The sequence below is a fragment of the Pimephales promelas genome, chromosome 11 (assembly GCF_988280905.1).
Source record: "Pimephales promelas chromosome 11, fPimPro1.hap1.1, whole genome shotgun sequence".
NCBI lineage: Eukaryota > Metazoa > Chordata > Actinopteri > Cypriniformes > Leuciscidae > Pimephales > Pimephales promelas.
The window spans coordinates 32,089,666-32,115,000 of NC_142779.1; the positions used below are offsets into that span (position 1 = coordinate 32,089,666).

At 38.6% G+C, this 25,335-nt stretch overlaps 2 protein-coding genes across 2 annotated transcripts in view; one reads left to right on the forward strand and one right to left on the reverse strand.

The window, feature by feature from the left end:
- Window positions 1–21,153, forward strand: part of LOC148977233 (uncharacterized) — a 40,842-nt gene extending 19,689 nt beyond the window's left edge. Inside the window, exons 2-3 of the mRNA XM_089117310.1 lie at window positions 8,630–8,763; window positions 20,181–21,153. Coding sequence (XP_088973436.1) covers window positions 8,630–8,763; window positions 20,181–20,374 — 328 coding nt within the window. The 3' untranslated portion in view covers window positions 20,375–21,153. The remainder of the gene's footprint in view (window positions 1–8,629; window positions 8,764–20,180) is intronic.
- Window positions 13,052–25,335, reverse strand: part of syndig1 (synapse differentiation inducing 1) — a 47,456-nt gene continuing 35,172 nt past the window's right edge. The window contains exon 4 of the mRNA XM_039690573.2: window positions 13,052–16,811. Within this exon, the coding sequence (XP_039546507.2) occupies window positions 16,653–16,811 (159 nt within the window). The 3' untranslated portion in view covers window positions 13,052–16,652. The remainder of the gene's footprint in view (window positions 16,812–25,335) is intronic.

Here is a 25,335-nt window from a genome sequence, read left to right on the forward strand (position 1 = left end):
TGGCACAAACGTGAGCCCAACTGCCGTGGCATCCTTGATGTTACATCCCGGTGCGTCCAGCATTTGTGTAATAATTAAAAGCCCATTACTGGGTGAGAATGATTTGCATTTGACTGCATTAAATGTCCTTTTAAAGGTGATTTATTCTGTCTTTCTTCTTTTTAAATGAGCCCGGCCTGTCTCAGTGGTTGTCTGTTGTTGGTTTGTGCATCATGGCACAATGAGCTCAGGTAATCTCATTTCCTCAGTAAATCATCTCTTGTACACTCTACATCAGACACACGACAGTATATATTTGTCCTATAAATATTCAACACTGGACCTCTATCACTTGGACTGCTAGTGTTTGCATCTGATTTAGCTTCAAGTGTCATACTTTATGTTGGGAGTCATATTTTATACATAGACTGCATAGACCCAACATTTAAACAGTTAACAGATCCACTGAATTAACATTTGATTTCTTGGCAAAATGATTGACTGTTTGTTTATATTGTTTATTTATTTGTTTATGATGGACATAATTCATGCTCTATGGCCATTTCTTCAACTACACTTGTGTAATGGGTTTATTTTTGTTAAAACGGATTAAAACAAATCTTATTTCCAGACAGCAACATACATGTAGTGTCGGTCCAGATCCGGCCCACATCTGGTACATGTGGATTCAATGCGTACCAGATGTGGGCCGGATCTAGGCTGACACTGTTGCTTTTTGCTATATAAAGGTCACATTAAATAAAATATTCATGCCTTTATTCGCTACTTTTCATCTGAATTTAATGTAGTTTATTGTTTTATCTTGTCAATGGCCCAGACTTTTATTCTTAAAATGTGAAAAGAGTGGAATAAACAAAGCATTTAAATATTTGTAGGACTAAAATGGTTACTCAGTTGTTGTTTTGTGCACCTCACACAACAACTGTGTTGCTAATAATTTTTTTTTCAAAAGTTTCTATACTTGGTTACTTAGTGAAAAGCATGCTTGTAATGAAATGCGGGACATATGAAAATGAATATAAGAAATTTCATTTTTGAGAAACTTTTTTGGGGTCCATTATTTCTCATTAAAGTGTGAAAATGTATATTTTCATTATTGTACTTAGGATAGTTAAAACTGTATAGCCATGAAATTAGCCTTATTCTGGTTCAGAATACGCCTTATTCACGGCAGCGCCATCTTTGATTTTTAATGAGAATGAAAGCGAGGCTGTGAGGGATAGACCTTGCATCTCTTCAATGGGCTGTACTGTTATTTAATGTGTTTTCGGATTGTTCTGCTCATGAAACACTGGAAAAATATCTTTCCAAGAAATGTCAGTTGACAAAAAACTCCCGACAATGTAAGTTGTGGAAAATTGTAAGTAATCTAGCCGCTTTATTCAGCTTTTTACAGCGGATGCCATTGGAAACACGGTAAGTCTATCCCTCACAGCCTCACTTTCATACCTGTCATGGCGCTGCTCTGAATAAGGTCTATAAAGAGTGATTTGAGGTGATGGCATATTTAGAAAGTTCAGCTGGATGTTAAAAGAGGAAAAAAATACAGAATTCATTCGGTCAAAAGTTTGAAAAGTGCACTTTTGGCTATATGTAAGAATTTTCATGTATTAATTGCATCTTTTTTATTGCCAATGTGTGAACCGCTTGTAATGAAACTTAATTAGACCTTCTCCAGCTTCATAGGTTGTCTGAATGTCTGACTGATTTTTATGTGAAGGATTCGGGGCGTTTTTGCCGAAAATATCAAAAGGAAGTTCGCATTCGCACGCTCTACCATTCTCCACAGCAACAAAGTGTGCAACACTAGCTGACATTAGCTTAGAGATGGACTCCAGATGGAGTGAACATCAACCATTGATCACAACTGTTCAATGTTTTTAACAATCTAAGGTTTATTTTATGTTTCTTATATTTAAATAGACCTAGTACAAGTGCAAAATATATAGGCCTATCTATAATTTGACAATATTTCTTAATGATATCAGTCAAACATGTGTATGTAATTCCAGAGATATTCTTCTTATTATAAACTCTATTCTTTTCCCAGTTCACCTGCCATTTACTTTCAAGTTTTTTGGGGCGAAGTGAATGAATTTGCATGTTTTAAAGGGGTAGTTCACTTTGAAATAAATTTTTGATGTGTTTTAGCTTACCTCAAGGGCATCCAAGATGTAGGTGTCTTTGTTTCCACAGTATTTTCAATTGTTTTCATATTTTTTAGGTCAAACCGCCGATAGTTTCAACCAACTCTGATTCTGAATTGCAGCGGCGCCCATCAACCGTTATAGGTCAACTAACATAAAGGTGTTTGACAAAATACATTTACATGTTTTTAGGAATCTCAGATATTTCATTATATAGTAAACAAGTTTTGGAATGTTTTGAATAAAAAGGAAAATTAAATAAAACCAATAGTCAACATCACAGTGCTTTTGTGGCGGCATTGAGTCATGTGACAAGCATGATGCGTCGGCAAAAAAATAATACATAAAAATGAGAGGAGACAAACCCCCTTTACACTTTACTCAAACAAGCTAATAAAACTGAAAGCTATTTTTTTTCATTTGCACGTATAATATATCTGAAATTTAAATAAATGATTTTGTACACTCTGTATGAATTTTTTTTCACAGTCAATATCCGATAATCTACTTCCATTATTATTTTATTTTTTTTAAATGTAATGTAATAATTTTTAGTTAATTTCTCAGCTTGATGTGCATGACAATGAAATAGCCTATAACTTAAATACATGAAACAAGAAATAATTATTCATCAACACATAATGACAGATGTGAATTAGTCGTGCCGCTACTCTTTGATTGATCCTTTTCATTTTTTGCAGCTCCTGCATATGACCTTCAAATGTAATTATATAGCAGTCGACTCCCCGACTAAACTATGCCAAAGGCTTAAGATGCACATTTACAAGCTTGGATAAGTTAGCATAAAAGTTATTGAAGGTGAAGTGGGTCATTTCTTTGCCACTAGCAACACCAAAAGGACTGCAAACTTGCACATCAGCTATTATAGCATTGGTGTGGGACAGTTTATGGTGGGACTGTTTGCTTCAATGACCAATGGAAGATTTAAAAGAGTGTTCAGGAACCATTATAATCATTAACAATCATTATGTTTTTTAGCTCTTGCTTGGTCACGCAAGTAAATTTTGCATATTTTTTTGTAACTTATGACAATACATCCCATACATTTTGCTGTAGTTGTATTTTCCATTAGAAATAAATTCTATGTATTGCATTCAAATTGAAATAAATACTAACGTCCATCCATCATGTAAGTGTGAGAAACAGCTGGCTCTGCAGAAAGGAAGGTTTTACTCTCTAGACTGTGTAAGGCCAGTGTTTGTGTGCAAGGGAAACTCAATCGCTGTTCATTTCTAATTAATGGCCCTGGAGGAATGGCTGCAGCAATGATTTCTTAGCCAGACACTTCAGCACAAGGCCTTGCCACTGTGATGGATGTTCCAACCGGTTTCATTTTTCTTTTTTTCTGTGAGTAACTTATTTAGCTGTCTATTTATTTTTGATGTTGTTCAAATCACAGACATGATTGAATCTTTTCTCTGCAGCATAAAGTTTGGATAAGTCAAAACAATGCATTGTTGTCTGACATTAGTAGAACAGCTGTGGTGCAGAACACTCTAGTAGAGTTCATGGCTCTGTTCTAAAACCCTAGTGACTTTAGGCAAGGCAAGGCAAGGCAAGGCAAGTATTCATAATGTATTCAAGATAGTGGACGAAGAGGTAGACATTTCGTCATGCTTATTTTTATTATCATGTCTTGTTTTGTTTAATGGTTTCATTGTCATGTTTAGCTAGTCTTGGCTGAGGTCGCTTTCATCAATTGTTACCATGGTTTTTGATTAGTTACACACTGTTCCCTGTTTCTTTGATTATCATCCTCGGTGTATATAAGCCCTCTGTTTCTTCTGTTCAAGGTTCCACGCTAAAGTTATGTTAGATGTGTAGTGTGATTTTGGTATCTTGGTCTTGGTCTTTTGTATCCAACTACACAGCCATATTGGTTGAGTGAGGGCTTAATTAGGGGAGTTCGTCATCATGGTTTGGAGCAACATACGTACATGTTGCTGAGGTGCATCATCTTTGTCTCTTTTGGTTCCTCCCAGTCCCATGTCTCTGCTAGTCCAGACCAGTTCCTGGTCATCTCAGTTTCTGCTGGTAAAGCTCAGTTCCCCAGTCTTCTTCCATCCTTAGGCTTAGGCAGCCTAGTTCCAAGTCGTCTTTGGAGACGTCGTCTTTAAGGATCCCTCAGCTCCATCTCAAGCCTTTGACTCCACCTTGGCCCACCAACCCAACTCCAACTTGGCTCAAAGCTCCCTTTGGCTCCACCATGGTCTGGCATCCCATGGCCTGCTTGAGTGATGACACTTACATGAGCATTTTTCACATTGTAGCTTTACTGCTTAGTTCAATATGTATAGAGGTAACACACAGTGTTTTCTGCTCATGTGCAATACATGCTGAAAACAACAGCTGGTCAATGTCTCCTCCATGTCAGATTGTCTTTTGTTTCAGTGACGTACAAAACAGGGCCGGTCTTTGCGAGAACGGTTGTGGGCACCCATTTGGGTCCTTTTCCATAATCAAAAGCAAGTATGCTGATTTCACCCTTGTTAAAAATCCTGAAATTTTGATTGCATCAGCTCTCCACCTGCATTCGCTGTTGTGACAATATGACCTGTTTAGTTCCCGTTGGTTTCAGAAGATCCAGTCTTCTCCATAGTAATCGTTTCAGCAATGCTGCAGCTGGGAAACTTTTGACTGCATGAGGTGTGTTCTGGAACACATATTGAAAACATGGATACAATTCTATTGTCTTATAGGAACACACGACATACAGTCTTTGATTTAGGGAGCCCTTTCCCTGAGATGTCTTTAAAGCATTCTTCAGAGTCTGAAGGAATCATTCCTTGAAAAGGACTGGAACTCTTAAGACACCAGCTGGGGGTTGAGAGACCACAATCACCAGAAATATGTAGTACTCCAGTGGCCCTGCAAAGTCTATATGTATTCTTTGCCATGACACCCCTAGAAAATCCCATGGCAGTAAGGGGCTGTTTGTCAAATGTTTCTTACATTCTGGCAATCCGAACAACCCTTTTCTATAATGACACAATAACTCCAAAGTAAGCAACCAGATTGTACTGTCAACTCATTTCATCGAATCAGATAAGGTTTGAATTTGTCTGTCATATCTCTTCTCCTGCCATGAGATATCTAGGCCAGAACTTCTGACAAGACTGGGTCAGTTCTTGTGAATCGTTTCACTTGAAAGTACCAAAAGACTACCAGAAAGACTCTTATATAGAAAGACGTATAAATACCATAACAATTATACATTTATTAACAGCCCGGTGTGGCAAGGGGGTTGTGGTTCAGTGCGGTCTAATGGGAGAGAGAGAGAAAGCAGGTGAGCAGTAAGTAAGTAGGTCAAATGCAAATAACGAACACCTGTGTCTTATTGCAGTAATTGGCATGGAGAGACCGTTTATAAGCCGTCCTTGCAGTCCCCATCAGGAACGCCATTTGCAGAAATCATCCAATCGCTAGCGGGTCTTCACCAGGAGTAACATCAAGCCTTGCTGGGCATGAAGGAGCAACCGCGGCATCGGTTCGAGGTGTTCCTCCGAGCCCAGCAGGAAGACCACAAGCTGTCCCAGAGCTGGATAGACCGGTAGGTTCGGGCCACCCAACGAATCCAGCAACAGCCACTGCCCCACCGGTGCCTCTCAATAAGATGGGTCCCCACTATGACCCAGAGGCATTCACTGACCTCTCCGAAAGGTCTGCAGAGGCCTGGGGCAGCCCGTCCGCGGACTAGTCAATGCGGCTTATACCTCTGCTCTCCAGAGACGCACAGGTGGCCGCACAACAACTGCCAGTCCAGAACCTCCTGGTCTATGAAGACCTGAAGAGCCATTCTGCAGTGGGTCGGCCGGAGCCCAGAACAACATCGTCAGAGGTTCAGATAGCTGGACCTTGGGAAATCTGGCCGACCCTTCATCATGGTGCAACAGCTGCGGGACTCATGCCACAAATGGCTGATGGCTGAGGGAAGCGACATCAAGGGGATCATTGATAAGGTGGTGCTGGAGCAGTTCGTGTCATGGCTCCCGAAGAAGACTGCGCAGTGGGTCCAATGCTACCGCCCAAGGTCGCTGAACCAGGCCATCCAACTGTTGGAGGACCAGATGGTGGCATGCCTAGGGGTCAGTGAAACCCTACCAGCAGCTTCTCTTTCTCTCTCTCTCTCTCCCTCATCCTCTGTTTTTCCCCATTTCTTCCCCCCTAAACCTATGCCACTCCCCAGATCCCCTAGGGGGATTCATGCCCAGAACAACACCCTGATGGAGGAGTGGGGCCACGGCAGAGCCAACCGCTGCAAACAGAGTGTCTCCCTGGGAGGTGGGCTTGAATGCCTGGGCCGGCCTGCTGGCGTTGCAGGGACCCTGGGCATTTTGTTCGATAGGTGTCCAGGGCAGGATGATGGATCCTGGTTGCTGTGGCATTGCAGTGGCCAGGAATGAACGCAACCTTAATTATAAATTTGAAGACAACTGATAGCCAGATTAACGTCTCGGGAATGGCATGATCGTCTGACAATAAGATCTGCCTTAATCAGTGTTGTAGTACTCGAGACTCGGTCTCGTCTCGGACTCGGTCTCGAGACCATATTTTAATGGTCTTGGTCTTGTCATGGACTCGTGTCCATTTGGACTCGGATTTGACTCGTACTCGAACATTTTTTTTTTTTTTAGGACTCGGAATTATTCCCAAGTCCACTCGAGTTCAATTAAAAATATTTTTCATGATTATTAATGTATGTTAATAAAATATTTCTTTAAATTGATTGACACGCCCAGTGATTGGTGATTTTCTAGTGCGCAACTGCGCATGACAAATTGTAATAAAATTACTTTTAACACCACCTACTATGTGGCCTTTTTACCCTAAACTGATCATATTTTTTAAACTCTAAGTAAATTCAGTAAAAAAAAAAAAAAGGATTTCTCTGAGTAAATAAAAGTAAATTAGGTAATCAACCCTCACTGGTCTCGGTCTCGACTCGGACTCGACCGTCTCTGGTCTCGGACTCGACTCTGACTCGACTCTCTATGGACTCGGTCTTGACTCGGACTCGACTCTCTCTGGTCTCGGTGTCGACTCGAGTGAGGTGGTCTCGACTACAACACTGGCCTTAATGATGACAACCATGATTCGTTAGCACAAACAATATAATATGTTTTGCGACCACGTCTAACCCCAAAGAACCCCTATAAAATAATTTCCATGAAACAAAGAAACGAAGCCTAAGCGAGCTTGGGAAATACATCTGGACCTTTAGTTCCAAGTATCCAAAATCTGAGATCAGACATCGCTTAAAACAGGCATGGAGCGGGCCATTGACAGACTAGAGATATACGTCCTGCCCTGAGGAATAATTCTCATAGCGAAATTTAGGTGACTGAGCAGAGAAGCATATTACCCTTAGATACAACCTTTAATATATATATATATATATATATATATATATATATATTAAGTATACAGTATATACTTTTTTTTAAAAATATAATATTTCTGTTTACTGTGTTTAAACAAAATTCAGCGAGCATAAAACTGATAACCATCTCACGTAATCTTGCAGACCCCAACTTATGAACGGCAGTGAATAAGCAGTTAGATAATTTTGGACAATATTTGGGCCGTATTTTAAAGTTCTAAAACATATAAGAGATTAAAGTCTAGGTCACCAGGAAGGCTGTGTGTTACAGCGATTGTACTACGTTTCATATTATTGTAGATTCTCCGATTTCAGCACATTTGTAAATGAGTAAATTATGCATAGCAGACAATGACTTGCTCTCTTTTGACTCTGCTTTTTCTTTTTTCAGATATGATACATTTTTTAAATGCAGAGAACAATCTGTGATATTCATAAATAATGTGCCTCCCTTTTGTTAAAGCATCACATATCAACTGTATCGAAGAGTAGTAATGTGTGAGGACTTTTCATTTCATTTCGCTGAATACCTTCTCACATTTTGTCAGATCATTTCCATTGTTTGGACTTGTTCAACAGTTAATGTAGGAGACAAAGCCTACTGGCAAGGTTTGGCATGAACTTAGTATGTTAACAGATTGGCTTCATCACTGTCACCAGTAAGCTGGTGTGTGGTGGGCGTTCTGGCACAATATGGCTGCCGTCGCATCATCCAAGTGGACGATGCACATTAGTGTTGGTTGAGGAGATTCCTCCCTTCCATGCAAAAGCGCTTTGAGTACCCAGAAAAGCACTAAATGTAAAACAGTCATAGGAATGATCTTACCTGGTTTACGTTCTTTGGAGATGGTGCATCCACGATAGCTTTTAACTTTGATGGAACTTTGTGAAGACCGGCAATGTCAATTAACTGTCCTAGACACTCGATGGTCGACTGGAAAAATTCACATTAGTCTTTCTTCATCGAAAGGCCATACTCTTTTAGCCTCTGAAGTGTTGCAATCAGGTTCCCGAGATGATCCTCATAATCTTTTCCTGTGATTCATCGATATAACACTGTACTCCATTCAATTCACTCTAGATGTGGTCCATGGCACGATGGAACAATGCTGGAGCCGACGTTATGCCGAAAGGAAGCCTCTGAAATCTGTACAGGCCCTTCTGTGTCACAATGGTCAGCAGCTCTTGGGAAACAGGATCAACCTGAATTTGGAGGTAAGCTTGACCTAAGTCTATCTTGCTGAATTTCTGGCTGTCTGCTAATCCAGCAAAATATCTTTAATTAGTGGCAAGGGGTACTGTTCCACAGTTAAAAGGGTGACAGGGACCTTAAATTACCACAAATTCTGACTGATCCATCTGTTTTCAATACAGGAACAACTGACATGGCCCACTCACTAACACTCACTTTCTTCACATTCGTTAAGAATTCTGTTAGCTGATTAACATTCTGTTAGCTGAATAGCAGTTACTTCTACAAGTGTAGCAGATAGAGAAGAGCATTTATCCTCGTCGCCAATGTAACAAAACTGTTTCCATTGAGCGTATTTTCATTTCGCAAATGCGAAATTTGAAGGGTAATGGAAACACGGCTACTGGTAAAAGCATTTTCACATTGCAGTTTTACTGCTTACTTCACTATATTTGCAGGTAATAATGCAATACAACAGGGAACCAGTACAGTGTGTCGTAAGGACAAATACACAACAGTACTGTCGTACTGTAAGTACATGTCTAAATAAATTTATTCATAATTTTATTGTTTTTGAAATATGTTTAAAGTTTACTGTCAAGAATGTACTGAAAAGAACTTTTTAAAAGTGTGCTTGAGTGTTAAGAAGCGGTCATAAAAGTGTACTCTCTTTCAGTAAACTTAAGTGCCCTTTTATTTCATTAATATTATATGATCTGCAAGTGCAGTTTCTTAAAAATATACTTTTAAGATTTGAAGTAGACTACAAGTGTTTTTCAACAGTATGCACATGATGCAAACCAAATCCTAACCTTAATCCTAGTTAGTACATAGTACTCAATTGTATAATTACACTTTAAAATAAAGTGTAACCCAATATTCCAAATAAATTCAATGGACGTTATAGGCTATATACTGTAAAAATTGTGTTTGTATGGTATGTATCCTGTCATTTTTAGTACAGATATGTGGTGCAGAACGTCCTGCAAGCAGTGCTGTTGAGAAGGTCCATAAATTCGACCATCTTCATTGATATGCACCTCACATAAACTGAGAAGAACATGAATTATTTTCTCCAATAATACCCTCAGGTGAAATCTGTGTTTTTCCAATGTTCAGGTGCTCATTTGAATAATACATTCATTGTAGCATTGGACAGTCTGATAAGGCCACAAGTCATTTCAATCTGCCAATTATGAGACTGAAAATCTGCTTCTACCCCCAAGTCATGGCTTACAACAGGTATTATGTTGCAACCTAATTATTTGGGTTGAGGTGGAAGAGAGATTAACTAAAAACCACAAATGCAGTAAACACATACAAAGCCCTCTAACATTATTAAAGCTCTTGAGATCACATCTCAGCAAATGATCGTAAACATGGAACAAATGCATTAGGCTAATTGCACTCTCACGCCCAGATGCCATTTAACCCTTTTAGCAGAATAGCAACAGTATCAGTACAAATGCTGTTGATTGAACAACCGTGATTGTCAGTAACAACGTTTGACGTTTCACTACGATTACTGGATTATTATAACATTTTACTTTTAAAAGGTAGCCTAAAAAACAGGAATGAAATGAATGTGCAGACAAAATGTGCAAAAACATCCATCTGTACCCTTTAACATCAGTCTACAATTGTTCCAAATCTACCTCTGAAAGTCTCTTATGCTCACCAAGGCTGCATTTATGTGATGGAAAAATACAGTAAAAACACTAGACCGGTGAAATAGCACAATTTGGAAAAACTCTTTTCTATTTTAAAGGGGTGATGAACTGAGAAATCTAATTTTCCTTGAGCTTTTGACATCTAAGAGGTCATCATATTATAAGAATATCCTGTAAGTTTCAGAACTGAAAACATCCTTGTTAGTCCAATAAAAGCTTTTATTGACGCCAGACTTAAAACATTGTCCGTCTATTCGCTTCATTTCACTGAGGATTGTTTTGTAAAGAAGACTGGATTTGCAGACAGATTGAGAGTAAAAAATGGTGCTGTGCCGTCTATATTGGATCCAACAGGAATTGTGCAACACACGGACTCTGGGTCAAACATGTATGGGCGAATCATTCAGGTTGCCATTTTACAACATTGGACGTTTTCAAAACAATTTCCCCGATGTGCACTGACGAGTGAGTTGAAACTCATTATAATATGCAAAACTGTTATCCACTCACAGCAGCGGGCGTTTACTTCCAAGTCTTCAGTGCGAGACGCCCGTAAAAACCGAGCGTTTTTCAGCTAAGCTCAAAACTAGGGTAGAAAGTAGCCTATTACTTATTCATTTTGATGTTTTTGAATGCAAAAACCAAGCGAACGTCATAAGTTGACCTAAGACAACAATATAATGAAATTTAAAAAGCCAGTTTAATATATTTTCAAATGTTATTTATTCCTGTGATTCAAAGCTGAATTTTCATCATTGTAGTCTTCAATCACATGATCCTTCTGAAATCATTCTAATATGCTGTAATGTTTCTTTTTTTATCAAAGTTTGAGGTAAGTAAGAAAAAAAAAATCATACTTTTATTCAGCAAGGACAAAATAAATTAATACAAATTGATAGTTTATTTGTATCGGGACATTAATAATGTTACAAAAGAATTACAAATAAATTGTATGTCTGTTTCAATAAACGCTTTCACCCTGTCAAAGTTTGTGATAGACAATGCAGACGAAGATGAAGAATACGGTTCAAACATACAGTAGTCTTTAATGATAATCCACAGGTATATACAAAATAAGGCAGAAAATTACCACTTAACATTAGTACTCATTTATGGATAGACGACACCGGACATTAAACCGACAGAGACCTGAACATACAGGTGATGATGATGGCGATTGATAACATAATTAAGTATCCATGACCACAAATGAATGATTAAGGCAGACTATGACGAAACACGGAGTCCAAACTAACATGATTGTGACACACTGTAACTTATGAGCAATTTAATGCTTCCTTGGTGAAAATAATAACGCACGTAATCAATTATTTGAACCAGATTATAAATCAGAATTGAATCCAGAAGACGCTGAACTGACCCACATAGTCATAATATGACATTTATTTGAGTTATAAGCCTGTGTTATGCTTTCCTCCTCCGCTGGTGGAAAACGGCGGATGTGAACTTCCCAATGAATGACTCATCATCTGATCGCAGTAACAGATGCTGCTGAAACTCAGCCCTTCAAATGAATCCTAAAAAAACCCTACAAGGACCATGCAAAGACCACATTGATTTAGTGACTGTCTTATATCCCCATTTTAGGATTAATGAAATTACAAACACTGTCATTGAATTGTTACATAAACCCACCAATGCACATTAACTCTCTCTCTCTCTCATCCTGTGTTTCTGTCCAAGCGTAATAATTAATGCTAGACTTTATTAACCCTATAAAGCCTAAAAAATCCCAAACTTTGCATAAAAACCTGTTGAACACAATCTATTACATGCCTTCTGCCGTCTGATTAATAGTTTATAATTTTTTTAACAAGTAAAATACCTTAAGTGTAATTCTAAAATTGTCCTGTCAGTTCATTTAAGCACGTCTTGTAAAATCTTTGTATGATTTTAATGAAATTTTATATTGTTAGTAATATTTCAAGATGTTTATTTGTTCATCGTTTGTTGTTTAGATTTGTTTATTTAGTCATTATTGTATTGTATTGCATTGGATGGGCATCCTGTTCAGACAACACGAATGTTCCCTTAATTAGGAAGCAGTGTTGAACAAGTTGCCTTTACTTTTGTTTATGCAAAATATATACAATTTGAGATCCTAACCTCAGGCTACTGTATATCTCTGGCAAATTGTGGAGATATCTCTTCTTTTATTAAATTTGCCCAGGTGATTAGTTATTCGGCCAGTCCATGGGAACTGTAGAATGAAAACTTCATGATAGAGAAGAGGCAGGTCTAGCTGTCTACCTTAAGAAAACTAGTTTACCAAAAATTGAAAATCTTCTTCTTGTTATTATTATTATAATTACTGCTCATATTCATGTTTGGCTGCCATGGATGTGCAGGGAGTTCTCGTCCAGAACTGAACCATAGGGAATGAGGGAATCCAGGGCATGAAGTTCAATATTAATGTACAATGTACAAATGTCCAATATTAAATAAGATGCACTTCTGGATAAAGACTTGGAAAATTAGACACAAATCTAAGTTTCTCTCGGTTTGTCTGTCTGTGAACCTTCATTTTTTTTAACACTGCATCATAAACATAAAATATATTAACATTACAAAAAAAGACATTATGAGATCAAATGGCCCAAATCAGACAAACACACCGGAACCATGTTTGAATGAAAAGACCACATTTAATTAGCATGAGCTTGCTGGCAAGAGGTGTTTCCCAAAGTATGGGAGAAAATTACAGAGGCATTTACAGCTTTATAGATAGACATAATATAAACTGAAAGCCTTAGGACTTTATTACAGAGTGGTCAATAGTGAATGTTACAGCCCCACAAGAATGACTTCACCCATACATTCAGAAAAAGTCCACACGCAGGCTTGAGCAACCCATCTATATGGCTTCATGTTCATTTTGTTTCTGTAATATCAAAAGAGTGTTGAAAATGCCCCTTCGTGTTTCACAAACCTTAAGATTTCGAACCTCTTAAAAAGTCTTGAAAACACTGTGGCACTTCAAATAGATGCTTTACATAATCCAAAAAAACATTCAAGAAAAGTCATCTGATTGTTCAGATTCTAATTCAGATCTTGTTCGGATCTTTTGACAGGTTAGATCTGTATACCAAATACTGTTTGTGACAACCCAACATTAAAGTCAAGATGAAATACTGTTCACAGCCCATTTAACTTCAATAATCTGATTTCTGAGGAAAAAAAAAGAGAAAAAAATGGGTGGGGTTGCACCAGCTGTTTTAGAAGATCTTGGACCATAAAGTCTACACTAGAGGCTGAGTGACGTCGTAAGACATTGTGTCGATGTAGTGACTCTAGGGGTAGCCCTTTGCAGCCCCAAAACCTCTGAAATTCTAGAAAAGGACTGATAATTGGTAAATGAATTTGCATGCAATACATTCTTAATACAGGTATAAAAGGAGATGGCTTGCTCCACTCATTCAGGTTCGTGCTGAGGAGCCGAGACCATTTCAGGCAGTTCAGTGTTGTGGCAGGAGGGTCACAATATCTCGTTCCCTCCATCAGGGAAAAAAGATTACAATAGTAACCAAGACGTACCCTATCAGTCACTTACACAACATGGTGTCAATGTATTGACACTAGTGGTCCCAATGCTAAATTCCACAACCAGCTGAACTCTGTCACAAGGTTTGACAGTGCAGATGTCAGAAGACAACTGCGTGCCTAAGAACAAGTGAACTCAGGCCACATCCTAACCTTTTCAATGCCCCCAAGTAAGTTACTGTAGTTCTTCGTACCACAAGGGCCAGTAAGGACCATACTTATAATGGGAATAGGTTGCTTCAGCCAATTTTTGTGTTTTTTTTGTTTGTTTGTGTTTTTTTTGCAAAAACTTACAGCTGAGCAGGCCAGACGTGGAAAATACATCACATTGACTTACCAACCAGGAGGTGCCACAAATAGAGAAACTCTGTGTGAAGGGGGCCTGAGAAGGGAGAAACTCACAACCACAGCGACTAGAGGCAGAGCGAGGCTCTCATTAGTGGAAGACACTGGGTTTACAGACAGGGAAACAGAGGAAATACTTCATATGGGATTACAAATAGCTAATCAGCACATATGGAGCACTAAGCCCAAGTGTATACGGCCTCTCCTGAAAAGGGGCATAGCATGAGTATTGGGCTTGGTAGCACAATTCTCTCCTAGCGCAACTTCGCAAGAAGTCAGAGAAAAGTCAGTTGGCTTTAATCTATTATGGTCTATTACTGCATCGATTTATTTCAACAATCCTAGGGGAAAGGCACTGAGTGCAAGTGATATACCCAACCATTTACCCGTTCGAACCCAGTAACCCTTGAAGTTAAAACCGGATCCACTCTGAGATTATAAAATCTTGCAAAAGTATTGGGTGTAACTCACCCCACCGCTCTAGAGATGCCTGTCACAGGGAGGTGCCATTCACTAGTGCCAAGGAGGGAGCAACTCCACTAGTGGAGTGTGCCCGTATTCCCAGGGGCACAGCACGCCCTAAGAGAATGGCATCCCCATTCCAGTGGGCGATCCTCTACTTGGAGACAGCCTTCCCCTTCTGCTGTCCCCCGAAACAGACAAAGAGCTGTTCAGATCGTCTAAAGGTCTCAGTGCACTCCAAATAAATGCACAGGGTATGAACTGGACACTGCAGAGATAAGACTGTGTCTATCTCAAACCTGAGGAAAGGCTTGCAATTTCACTACCTGATAGAATGAAGTATCTCACCTTCCTGCAGGAGGACCTCCATTGAGGGGTATGGCCTCGGCGAAAGTGCGCGGGACCTCGGAGGCCTGTAGGTTGCTGAGGCAGGGTGTGTCTGATTGCCTCCATCTGCTTCTTCACTGCTGTTAACTGTTGTAAGAAGACCTCAATAGTGTTGCCAAAGAGGCCACCTTGGGAGATGGGAGCGTCGAGAAAGCACACTTTCCCTGCATCTTGCATCTCGGTAAGGTTAAGCCATACGTGGTGCTCCAAGGTAGACATCTGGGTCAGAAGCCTGTGTCATGACTTCTGTCGCTGAGCACAGCTCCTTCATTAGCCTTGGGTCAGACCTGCCCTGGTGCAGTTCTTTCAATGCCTTAACCTGATAGACCTGCAGGATGGCTATGGCATGCAGGGATCTCCTGGTGCACTTTCCAGAAGAAAGGCACTGGGACGGAGTGCAACTGTGCATCAGGCTTCGAGCTCAGAAACCAATCATCCAACCACGAAAGCACCAGACAGGGTGGCCTGGCCAAGCATAGCACTCAGCCTCACGCTGCGCTATCACACGAGATAGTGGGGGCCTAGGTGAGTCATCCACTACCCTTCAATGCTGCAATCAATAGTTCATCATTTTCGAGAGCCCCGAATGAGAAATTAAATTCACCCAAAGGTGAACCGCCTAACTCATCCGTGAACTCCCCTGAAAGAGCGCGCAGAGGAATGGGAGGCCTATGGGGATTCACCCAGCGGAGACACTTCCATTTGAAGTGCTCAGATTGCCCTTGGTGCTTGGCGACTCAGTCTTGTGTGCATCCGCTGCAATTCAATCAATCTGCTGTTTTATTCTGACTGTTACTCCTGGTTGAAGGCTTCCATAAATATTTAGTTTATACGTAGAGTTTCAACACATTTTAATGGTGCAACAAATTATATTTAGTAGTGTGTAAGTTGTACTTTCTTTTACTTTCTAAAATTATTTTGCAACTAGGCTAAGTTGTAACTTGGGCACAGCTGGTGCAACCGGTTTGATTTTATCTAGTGGGAATTTTTTGGATAGGCCATCCATTATTCAATGCTATCTGATGACAAATAGGAAAGTTGTTTCAGTTGCAGAGTAAAAGTTTCAATTTTGATGAATGATTTCTTTGAATCAATGTGCACAATATGAGCGGGAACATGCATTAAGTAAATCAGTTCTTTACTTAAGTAAATGAATTTCAAATTGACTTTAAATTGGTCAAAATCTCATGTGTGTAGCATCAGATTTGCACTTGCACAAATGTTGAGCACAAAAAAACAATAATACTAATAATTTTGTGGTGGTGGCATATTCACAAAAAAAAATGCAGAGAGGTGATCAGGACATTTGCACAAACAATTATGTTCCCAATGAAATGGGAACGCGACACTTAAAAGTGCAGGAGTGGAACACATTGCTGGTGAGTCCCATATTGTGACCTTTGGGCATTTTCTCAAAAAGCTGATCCCAAAGTAAACCAGTCTTTATCTGAAAGCTGAAAAGAACGAGTGGTTTGGGCATGAAAAGGCTACAAGTGATTGTTTTTGGAGAGGTATGCGATAAGGGCCACGGCCACACCCACGTAGATGCCTGTCCCGATGGTGATGGACAGTACGGCGAGGAAGAGCGCACGTCTGGAGCTGGAGCTGGCATGGTGAAAGTCCCCTTTAGTCACCGCTTTGTTAGTCTGCATGAGGGAGGTAGAACAAAGACAAAAATAGCACATGTTGACATGTTTTGGAAAGGATTGCAGTGTGAATGAGCTATGATCGCATAAGAGAGATGCAGAGAGAAAGAAAACAGAGAAATTATTAATTGGCCCTTTTCCAACAGCTGACTGACAGATCTGGTAAAGAGCATAAATAATAAGTGCTGCATGACTCAGAGCTCTCCTGCGGGGGCTTGCAGCCTTTGAAGTCCAGGAAACGTTGCCAAGATTAAGGACAGATATTTCTGATGAATTCATTTACATCTCAACAACCCGCTACAACGTTGTTATGCTTCCTTGCTCACTTAAAGATGCTCCTACCTGACCGCTCAGAGATATTTCACCATTTATTACCTAGACTCATTGCATAATGGTTGTAATTGCATTTGGAGAAAAGTTGTAGGCTTGTGTCTTTCATTTTTGCCAACATCCATCACACAATTCAACCCACAATAATCTGATGATGCTAATCGGGTTGTATTGAAATTGCCCTCACATTTAGCAGCCGATCATAATTCAGCTACATCTGACCAACTGCATCATGAGGTAGGAACAAAACAAAATTAGTCATGCTCAAATGTGTATTTCTTTTTTGCCTGGATGATATAAAGCTAATTTGTGTCAGCCTAGCAAACATGAGAGCATGTTTAAGAAATAGAGATGAAACGATATGACAATTTCATATCACGATTATAGTGACCAAAATGATCATGGTTAATAATGTAAAATATATAGAAAACCAACAAAACAATTAAAAACTGACCTAATTGCATTTGCATTTGCAGGAGTTTCCCTTTCAGATGCAAAATTTCTGAGAGGAGAGTATTAAAATAAATCCCGCAAACTGATTTACTATGTGCACTAGTCAATTTAATGGTATTTGCGCCATTATTTACTGCCCAAAAAAGGCATGTCTTAAAACAGATGCTAATTTGCGCTGTCCTTGGTAGATTGTGTTGCTCATTATGGGAATGATCCGGCTAACCTGTGTTCTTTAATTTGCATGTCGTCAGCAGATCATGCGCAGAACAATTTTTTGGAATTGCGCTTTCATGCTAATTTGCCCTGTTTAGTAAATCTGGCCCACAATATTATCTACTAACATGTACTACATGTTAATCCAATAAAATTAAGTTTTATAAAATGATAAACCTCATTTCAGTTGATTTTTAAGAATCTAAATGATAAATGATTATAAGTATTTTATCTGCTCTGTGAATAATTCTAAATACCAAAAGCAAACTGAGCATAAACATTTGGTCCAATTTTCACTGTCGATTTTCATTAAACATCACCTTTCCATGCCACGCTACCATTAAAAAAATGCACAAGCAACATAAATTATGAAAGTACATATTCAGTTATTCATGTCAACTATAAGCCAAGGCCATGTTGAGTTGATACAATAAAAGGAGAAGATAAACTGACAGAGAAGATTATGTGAAAGAGCAAAGAGGTAGTCGACTGATCTGATAAAATGTTGTACTAGGAGCTATTTAGAAAGAATTCACAGGCATAATTGACCCATGAGAGTTTCTTCCATCTGGAAGATCCACTAGCTTCCAGTGAAAGTGGTCATTGACAGGGCAGCTGTAAAATGTATGCGTTCTGCCTGCTTCTGGGGCTCTTGAGATTACTGCAAGATGCCAGCGCTTCCGACAGCATGACAACATGCGGCAGACAGGTTACTGCATACTGACTGCTGTCCTTTACAAAGCTTTTCTACAAACTCTTGTAATATGGCAAAACATGAAGGTGATTTAATTTTGAGAGTGGATGATTCTTGCTGTGTTCTTAATTTAATCATTTTTAGATTTGTAATACATTTAAGCCTCTTATAATAACACCTGGCAACTAGTTATGCCATGTTGTAATACTTCAGATAAGTATTACATTTTGTTACACGCTGGTCCCATACCATCTGTGCTACAATTTTGATGTGCTATTAGTTTTCTAAGCAATAAAGATATGATTTCTGCCTGAAGAATGACAAAAAGGCAAGAACAAATCTTGTAGTCTTACACTGAAGGATGAAGCCCTATTTAGAGACCTGAATCTCAATGAGACTTTGGTGTGAGCTCTCTTGAGTCTTCAGGCCTGAAAGCAACAGCTAGTAACCACCAAAACACCCTAGACACTCCATAGCAACAAGTTTAAACTACATAACAAGCATTTCTGCAACTTATTTGTGCTTATTATGCTTTTGAACATCCCTTGAAGAAAAAATATTTCCCTGTAGTTAAAGGGTTAGTTCACCCAAAAATGAAAATTCTGCCAGTATTTACTCACCCTCATGTTGTTCCAACCCCGTAAGACCTTTGTTTATCTTCGGAACACAAATTAAGATATTTAAGATATTAAGATCGCTCCTGCATACTAGTCCATAGGCTTCTTGAGGGAATGACTCTTGCTGGCATCAAAAAGTCATTAAAGACATCGTTAAAATAGTCCAAGTGACTACAGGGGCTCAATTTTAATTTTATCAAATGACGAGAATACTTTTTGTGCGCAAAAACAAACAGAAATAACGACTTTATGTCAACTATTCACTTCCTTCTCCATGGGCCTGTAGTCAGTTAACGTAGTGTGATTGTGAAAAGGGACGTCACATGTAGGCTCACTATTGGCCGACGCTGGTCGTGTGTGTGATGCGTGTGATGCACAATAACAGAAGCTTACGCTATTAAACTAGTAACCTGACTCGCGCAGAGGGAGAAATAAACGAATAGTTTAAATAAAGTCGTTATTTTTGTTGTTTTTTTTGCGCACAAAAGTGTTCTCGTCGTTTGATAAACTTAAGATTGAGCCCCTGTAGTCACTTGGACTATTTTAACGATGTCTTTAATGGCTTTTCGAGGCCAGCAAGTCATTCCCTCAAGAAGCCTATGGACTAGTATGCAGGAGCGATCTTAATATCTTAAATATCTTCATTTGTGTTCCGAAGATGAACGAAGGTCTTACGGGGTTGGAACAACATGAGGGTGAGTAAATACTGACAGAATTTTCATTTTTGGGTGAACTAACCCTTTAAATTATTAAATATTTACAAAAGGTCACTTGAATACACATCATAAAAATGAATTCCTGTAATTAACCGTAATAGTCTATTTTTTATTTTAATTTTAATTTACATTTAAATAAAAAACTGTCACGGTTTGCGGGTTTGCATGTTCATTCTGTGTGTTACGGCCCTGATCTGATTGCCATGAGTGTCAGCTTTGCTGACGAGCAATCAGATCAGTCGCAGGTGCACCTCGTTTAGAGTCCTATATGTAGTGCTGTGTTTGTCATGTTTAGAGTCAGATCGATGTTTCTCTGGTCCTGTTCTGGTCTCATGTTTGTCTGCAGTTACGTTCATCTCTCCTGTTCTCACGGATAATCCTGCGTCTCTCTGCCAATCTGGTTGGGCTTTGCCTTCAGAGGATTCCCTGGTTCTCTTCAGTCTTCCGGTTTTCCAGGACCACTGCAGTCACCCTGCGCTGCCAAGGATCTACTACAGACTTCACCAGACTTCCTGTTTCGCCGTTCTCACTGTTCACTAATAAATCTACTTCACTTGCCTTTGGATCCTGTGATTCATACCCTAACATAACGATCTGAGCTAAGATGGATATAGTTGCGAGAGATTTTGAACAAGAATAACGCACGTTTTGATTGACCGGACGAACAGATTACAGTGACTGGTCGTGCTGTCCAGACCTTGGTGGCGCAGGTATCGGAACTTTCCTCCCAGCTGCAACATCTGAGAGTCGAGTCTGCCCACACAACCACTGCGCGGCTGCGCCCAATCCACCACCCACGATCCAGCCCTTCCAACAGCCCAGAACCTCGTCTGCCGCCTCCTGCTGCCTATTCGGGTGAGCCTCAACTGTGTAGCGCATTCCTGACTAAATGCTCATTGTTTTTTGCTCTGCAGCAAATACAGTTCTGATTGCTCAACTTTGTTCATATGCACTGTGTTCATCCATGCCCATGTTACAGTTTCTGTAATTAAGGATTATTTAATGCTGTTTTATGTGCACTCTGGTCGGTTAGGTCCACCAGGTCGATTGTTTGTGCCAGAGAGATTGCGGTCCAATGATATCCGATGGGGTCATTGTTCCAAGCTAGTTTGTCATCCAGGAGTCAATCGTACTATCTTCCTCATTAAACAATGGATCTGGTGACAAACCATGGCTCGCGACACTCGTCGTTTTGTATTGGCCTGATCTGTCTGTGCCAGTTGTGAGACTGGTCCTCCATCGGGGCTCCTTCAACCGTTGTCAGCTCCTTCAAGACCCTGGTCACACATTGCGCTAAATTTCATCACAGGCCTCCCTGCCTCACAGGGTAACATGGTGGTTTTAACTGTGGTGGACAGGTTCTCGAAGGCTACTCATTTCATCCCTCTGCCCAAATTACCATCAGCCATAGACCATGTTTTTCGGATTCATGGCCTCCCGACAGACAGGGGTCCCCAATTTATTTCCAGATTTTGGAGAGTTCTGTTGGTTGCTGGGGGTGAATGTCAGTCTTTCTTCTGGTTTCCATCCCCAGAGCAACGGTCAGACAGAGAGGGCCAACCAAGATTTAGAACGGGGGTTGCGATGTTTAGCGTCACAGAATCCGTCCTCTTTGAGTCAGCATATCTCATGGGTTGAGTACGCACATAACTCATTACCTGTGTCGTCCACGGGCCTGTCTCCGTTTGAGTGTAGTTTAGTGTACCAGCCACCAATTTTTCCTAGTCTGGAATCCAAAGTCGTGGTCCCCTGCTCCACTTGTAGAAACTTCAGTTGTTGTTTGTCGGTCATTGTTGCTCTTTTTGCATGTTACCCTTGTTTTTGGATTATCTTGCATTTGTCTATTTAACTTGTGTTTGCATTTAGATTTTCTCTCTCCGTTTTGTCCCTGCCTATACGTTATAATATGTTTCAAAGACTACAGAAATAATGTTGAAATTACATATAAAGATGTAGTTAAGTTCTACTTAAGAGGGTCAAAAACACTCTTAAGTATTTCTTTATAAAGCATATTGTTTCTGTAAAATGGCTACTTTTTAAAAAATATACTATAGAATGTACTTTTTCAAAAGGGAAGCCTTTGTGTTTCAATTTCATTTACAGTTCATGCACAACAAGAGCCTTGTGATGTATAAATCAAAGCTGTTATATCATGCTCAGCAGGGCTAAACACACTTTATTCCTGCTTTTATTCATTCAGAATTCACTAAATCCATCACAGAAGACTTCATCTAATAAAACGGTCACTGACATTATCATGATGCATTGTTTGAAAAGCAAAGAGTCCACTAGTGAGCTTTGAGCCCTCATTGGTACACATGAGCCCTGTGGAGATGTTTACCCCTGGGCTTGCAATACAAACTGAGTTAGCATGATTTTTGTAACGCTTACTGCCAGCTCATACATTTGAGCCCTACAGTCCAAGCAGCAAAGCAGTATGTTGTTGTCTTCAGTTCGGTTATTCATTTGTTTCCCTGGCATCTATCTTAAATGTTCTTAGGCCTCTGGAAATGTCACAGTTCACTGGCACAACCACATTTACTCAGTGCCTTACGGGCTGTCCATTCTTTTTGATCAGTGAGGCAAATGTTAGTAGTGACAATCTGAGGAAGTTAATTCAAATTACATATTAAAAATACAATATCTTTCGAATGTAAAATGAATACATTTACTAGTCAGCTGTTATTCAATATATAAGTTATTATAGCGTTTGTGGCATGAAGTTAATAACCACAGAAAGGCAGACTAAAAAAAAAGTTTTTACACTTGCACTTACAATGGAAGTAAATGTAAATTGGACCAAATGTCTAGAGGGTTTAAAAGCAAAAATGTCACACTTATATATTTTTGTTAAAGGGTTAATTCACCCAAAAATGAAAATTCTGTCAGTATTTACTCACCCTCATGTTGTTTCAACCCCGTAAGACCTTCGTTCATCTTCGGAACACAAATTAAGATATTTAAGATATTAAGATCGCTCCTGCATACAGTCCATAGGCTTCTTGAGGTACTGGCTCTTGCTGTCCCCGAAAAGTCATTAAAGAAATCGTTAAAATAGTCCAAGTGACTACAGGGGCTCAATCTTAAGTTTATCAAACGACGAGAACACTTTTGTGCGCAAAAAAACAACAAAAATAACGACTTTATTTCAACTATCACTTCCTTCTCCATGAGCCTGTAAGTCAGTTACCGTAGTGTGATTGCGTAGAGCTACGTCACACGTAGGCTCACTATTGGCCGACGCTGGTCATGTGTGTGTGATGCGTGTGACGTACAATAACAGAAGCTTACGCTATAAAAATAGTAACCTGACTCGCGCAGAGGGAGAAATAAATGAATAGTTGAAATAAAGTCGTTATTTTTGTTGTTGTTTTTGCGCACAAAAGTGTTCTCGTTGTTTGATAAACTTAAGATTGAGCCACTGTAGTCACTTGGACTATTTTAACGATGTCTTTAATGACTTTTCGAGGACAGCAAGAGCCAGTCCCTCAAGAAGCCTATGGACTGTATGCAGGAGAGATCTTAATATCTTAAATATCTTAATTTGTGTTCCGAAGATGAACGAAGGTCTTACGGGGTTGGAACAACATGAGGGTGAGTAAATACTGACAGAATTTTCATTTTTGGGTGAACTAACCCTTTAAAGCAATAATATGAATTATTCAGTAATTACAAAAAAAAAATCAAATTTTTTTCCATGTGAACTGTTTATGGTAAGGACATGAACTGAAATACTCTATAACTTTACACAGACAAGAGCAGCAGGAGATTGTATCATAGTCTCATGTCAACATGTACACTGCTTTATTCTTGCAGATTATGATCTTTAAAAAATCCATATGTTAAAATTATTATTATTTATCAACTTAATGTCACATTGTGACAAAGCTTAATGGAACACTTTACAATAAGTTTCTTAAGTTGCCATGAACTAAGAATGAACAATACTTCTTCAACATTTATTAATCTTAGTTCATACTAATTTCAACATTTATGTTATTAAGGTTGCATTTGTTAAGAGTATTTAACAGCATTATTTGTTATTAACAAACATTTACAAAGAAGAATAAATACTGTAATAATGTATTCCTCATTCTTAGTTCATGTAAGTTAATAATCCATTAACTAATGTTAACTAGCGAACCTTATTGTAAAGTGTTACCAGCCTAACTTATATTAATTATTAAACTTAAATTATATTAAACCTGAAACATTCCTATAACATTAGGCTTGCTCACTCTAGAGGCAAGTTCCATTTAGTTTAAAAATAAAGATATATTTAGTGAGTTATCAACTGCCATATGGTTATTTCCATTATATATGCAATTATTATTATTATAATTATATCCATCCATCCATCCATCCATCCATCCAGTCTGACCTGTCGATGCCTTAAAAAACATCTTTATTGTTGAGCCTTATGTGTAATCTCCAGTATATTATAATGCATCCTTTTTCCAAATAAGTCAGGCTGTATTTAAACTTTGATTTGCAAAGTATTCATGTGTTCTTCCTCCCCTGCTGATAATGTGCACAGTCAGTGTGCAAACATGATTATCAGCCTATTGTTGCGTACGGATGAAGGACTGTACTTAGTAGCCTAATTACAGCTTCAATTTAGACATGCATAATTAATTACCATCAAATCAAAGTAAAAACTAATTAACAATAGAGTAATGACACAGAAGATAAAAAAGAAAATGAAAAAGAAACTGAATGAGACACGACAATCGCTCCCTTTGCTGTATCAGTGATTATATCAAATTTTACTGCACAGCAATGGTATGTATATATATATATATATATATATATATATAAAGAGTTCAGATGCAAAAGCCTCTAAGTTCCATTTGAAATTTTCTTCTAGAATGATCATTTTTATCAAGCTTGTATATTTAAGATCAGTGATTTCACTTAAATGGCAATGATAATTACCTATTAATTGTTATTTAAGTGAAATTACTGAACTTAAATATACAAGTTTGATAAAAATCATCATTAAAGAAGAAAATTTCAAATGGCATTTAGTGGCTTTTGCATCTGAACTCTTATATATATATATATATATATATATATATATATATATATATATATATATATATATTAGGGCTGTGCAAAAATTAATTGCGATTAATCGCATCCAAAATAAAAGTCTGTGTTTACATAATATATTTCTGTGCTGTATATAATTATTTTGCATATATAATTACCTATGCATACATGTATTATTTAAGAATTATTTGCGCTTAAATTCTGCATATATATATATATAAATACATAATCTATATTTTATAAATATAAATATTTTATATATGAATAACACATTTTCTTAAATATATACATGCATGTGTGTGTATTTATATATACAAAATAATTATATACAGCACACACAAATATATTATGTAAACACAGACTTTTATTTTGGATGCGATTAATCGCAATTAATTTTTGCACAGCCCTAATATATATATATCTATATATATATATATATATATATATAT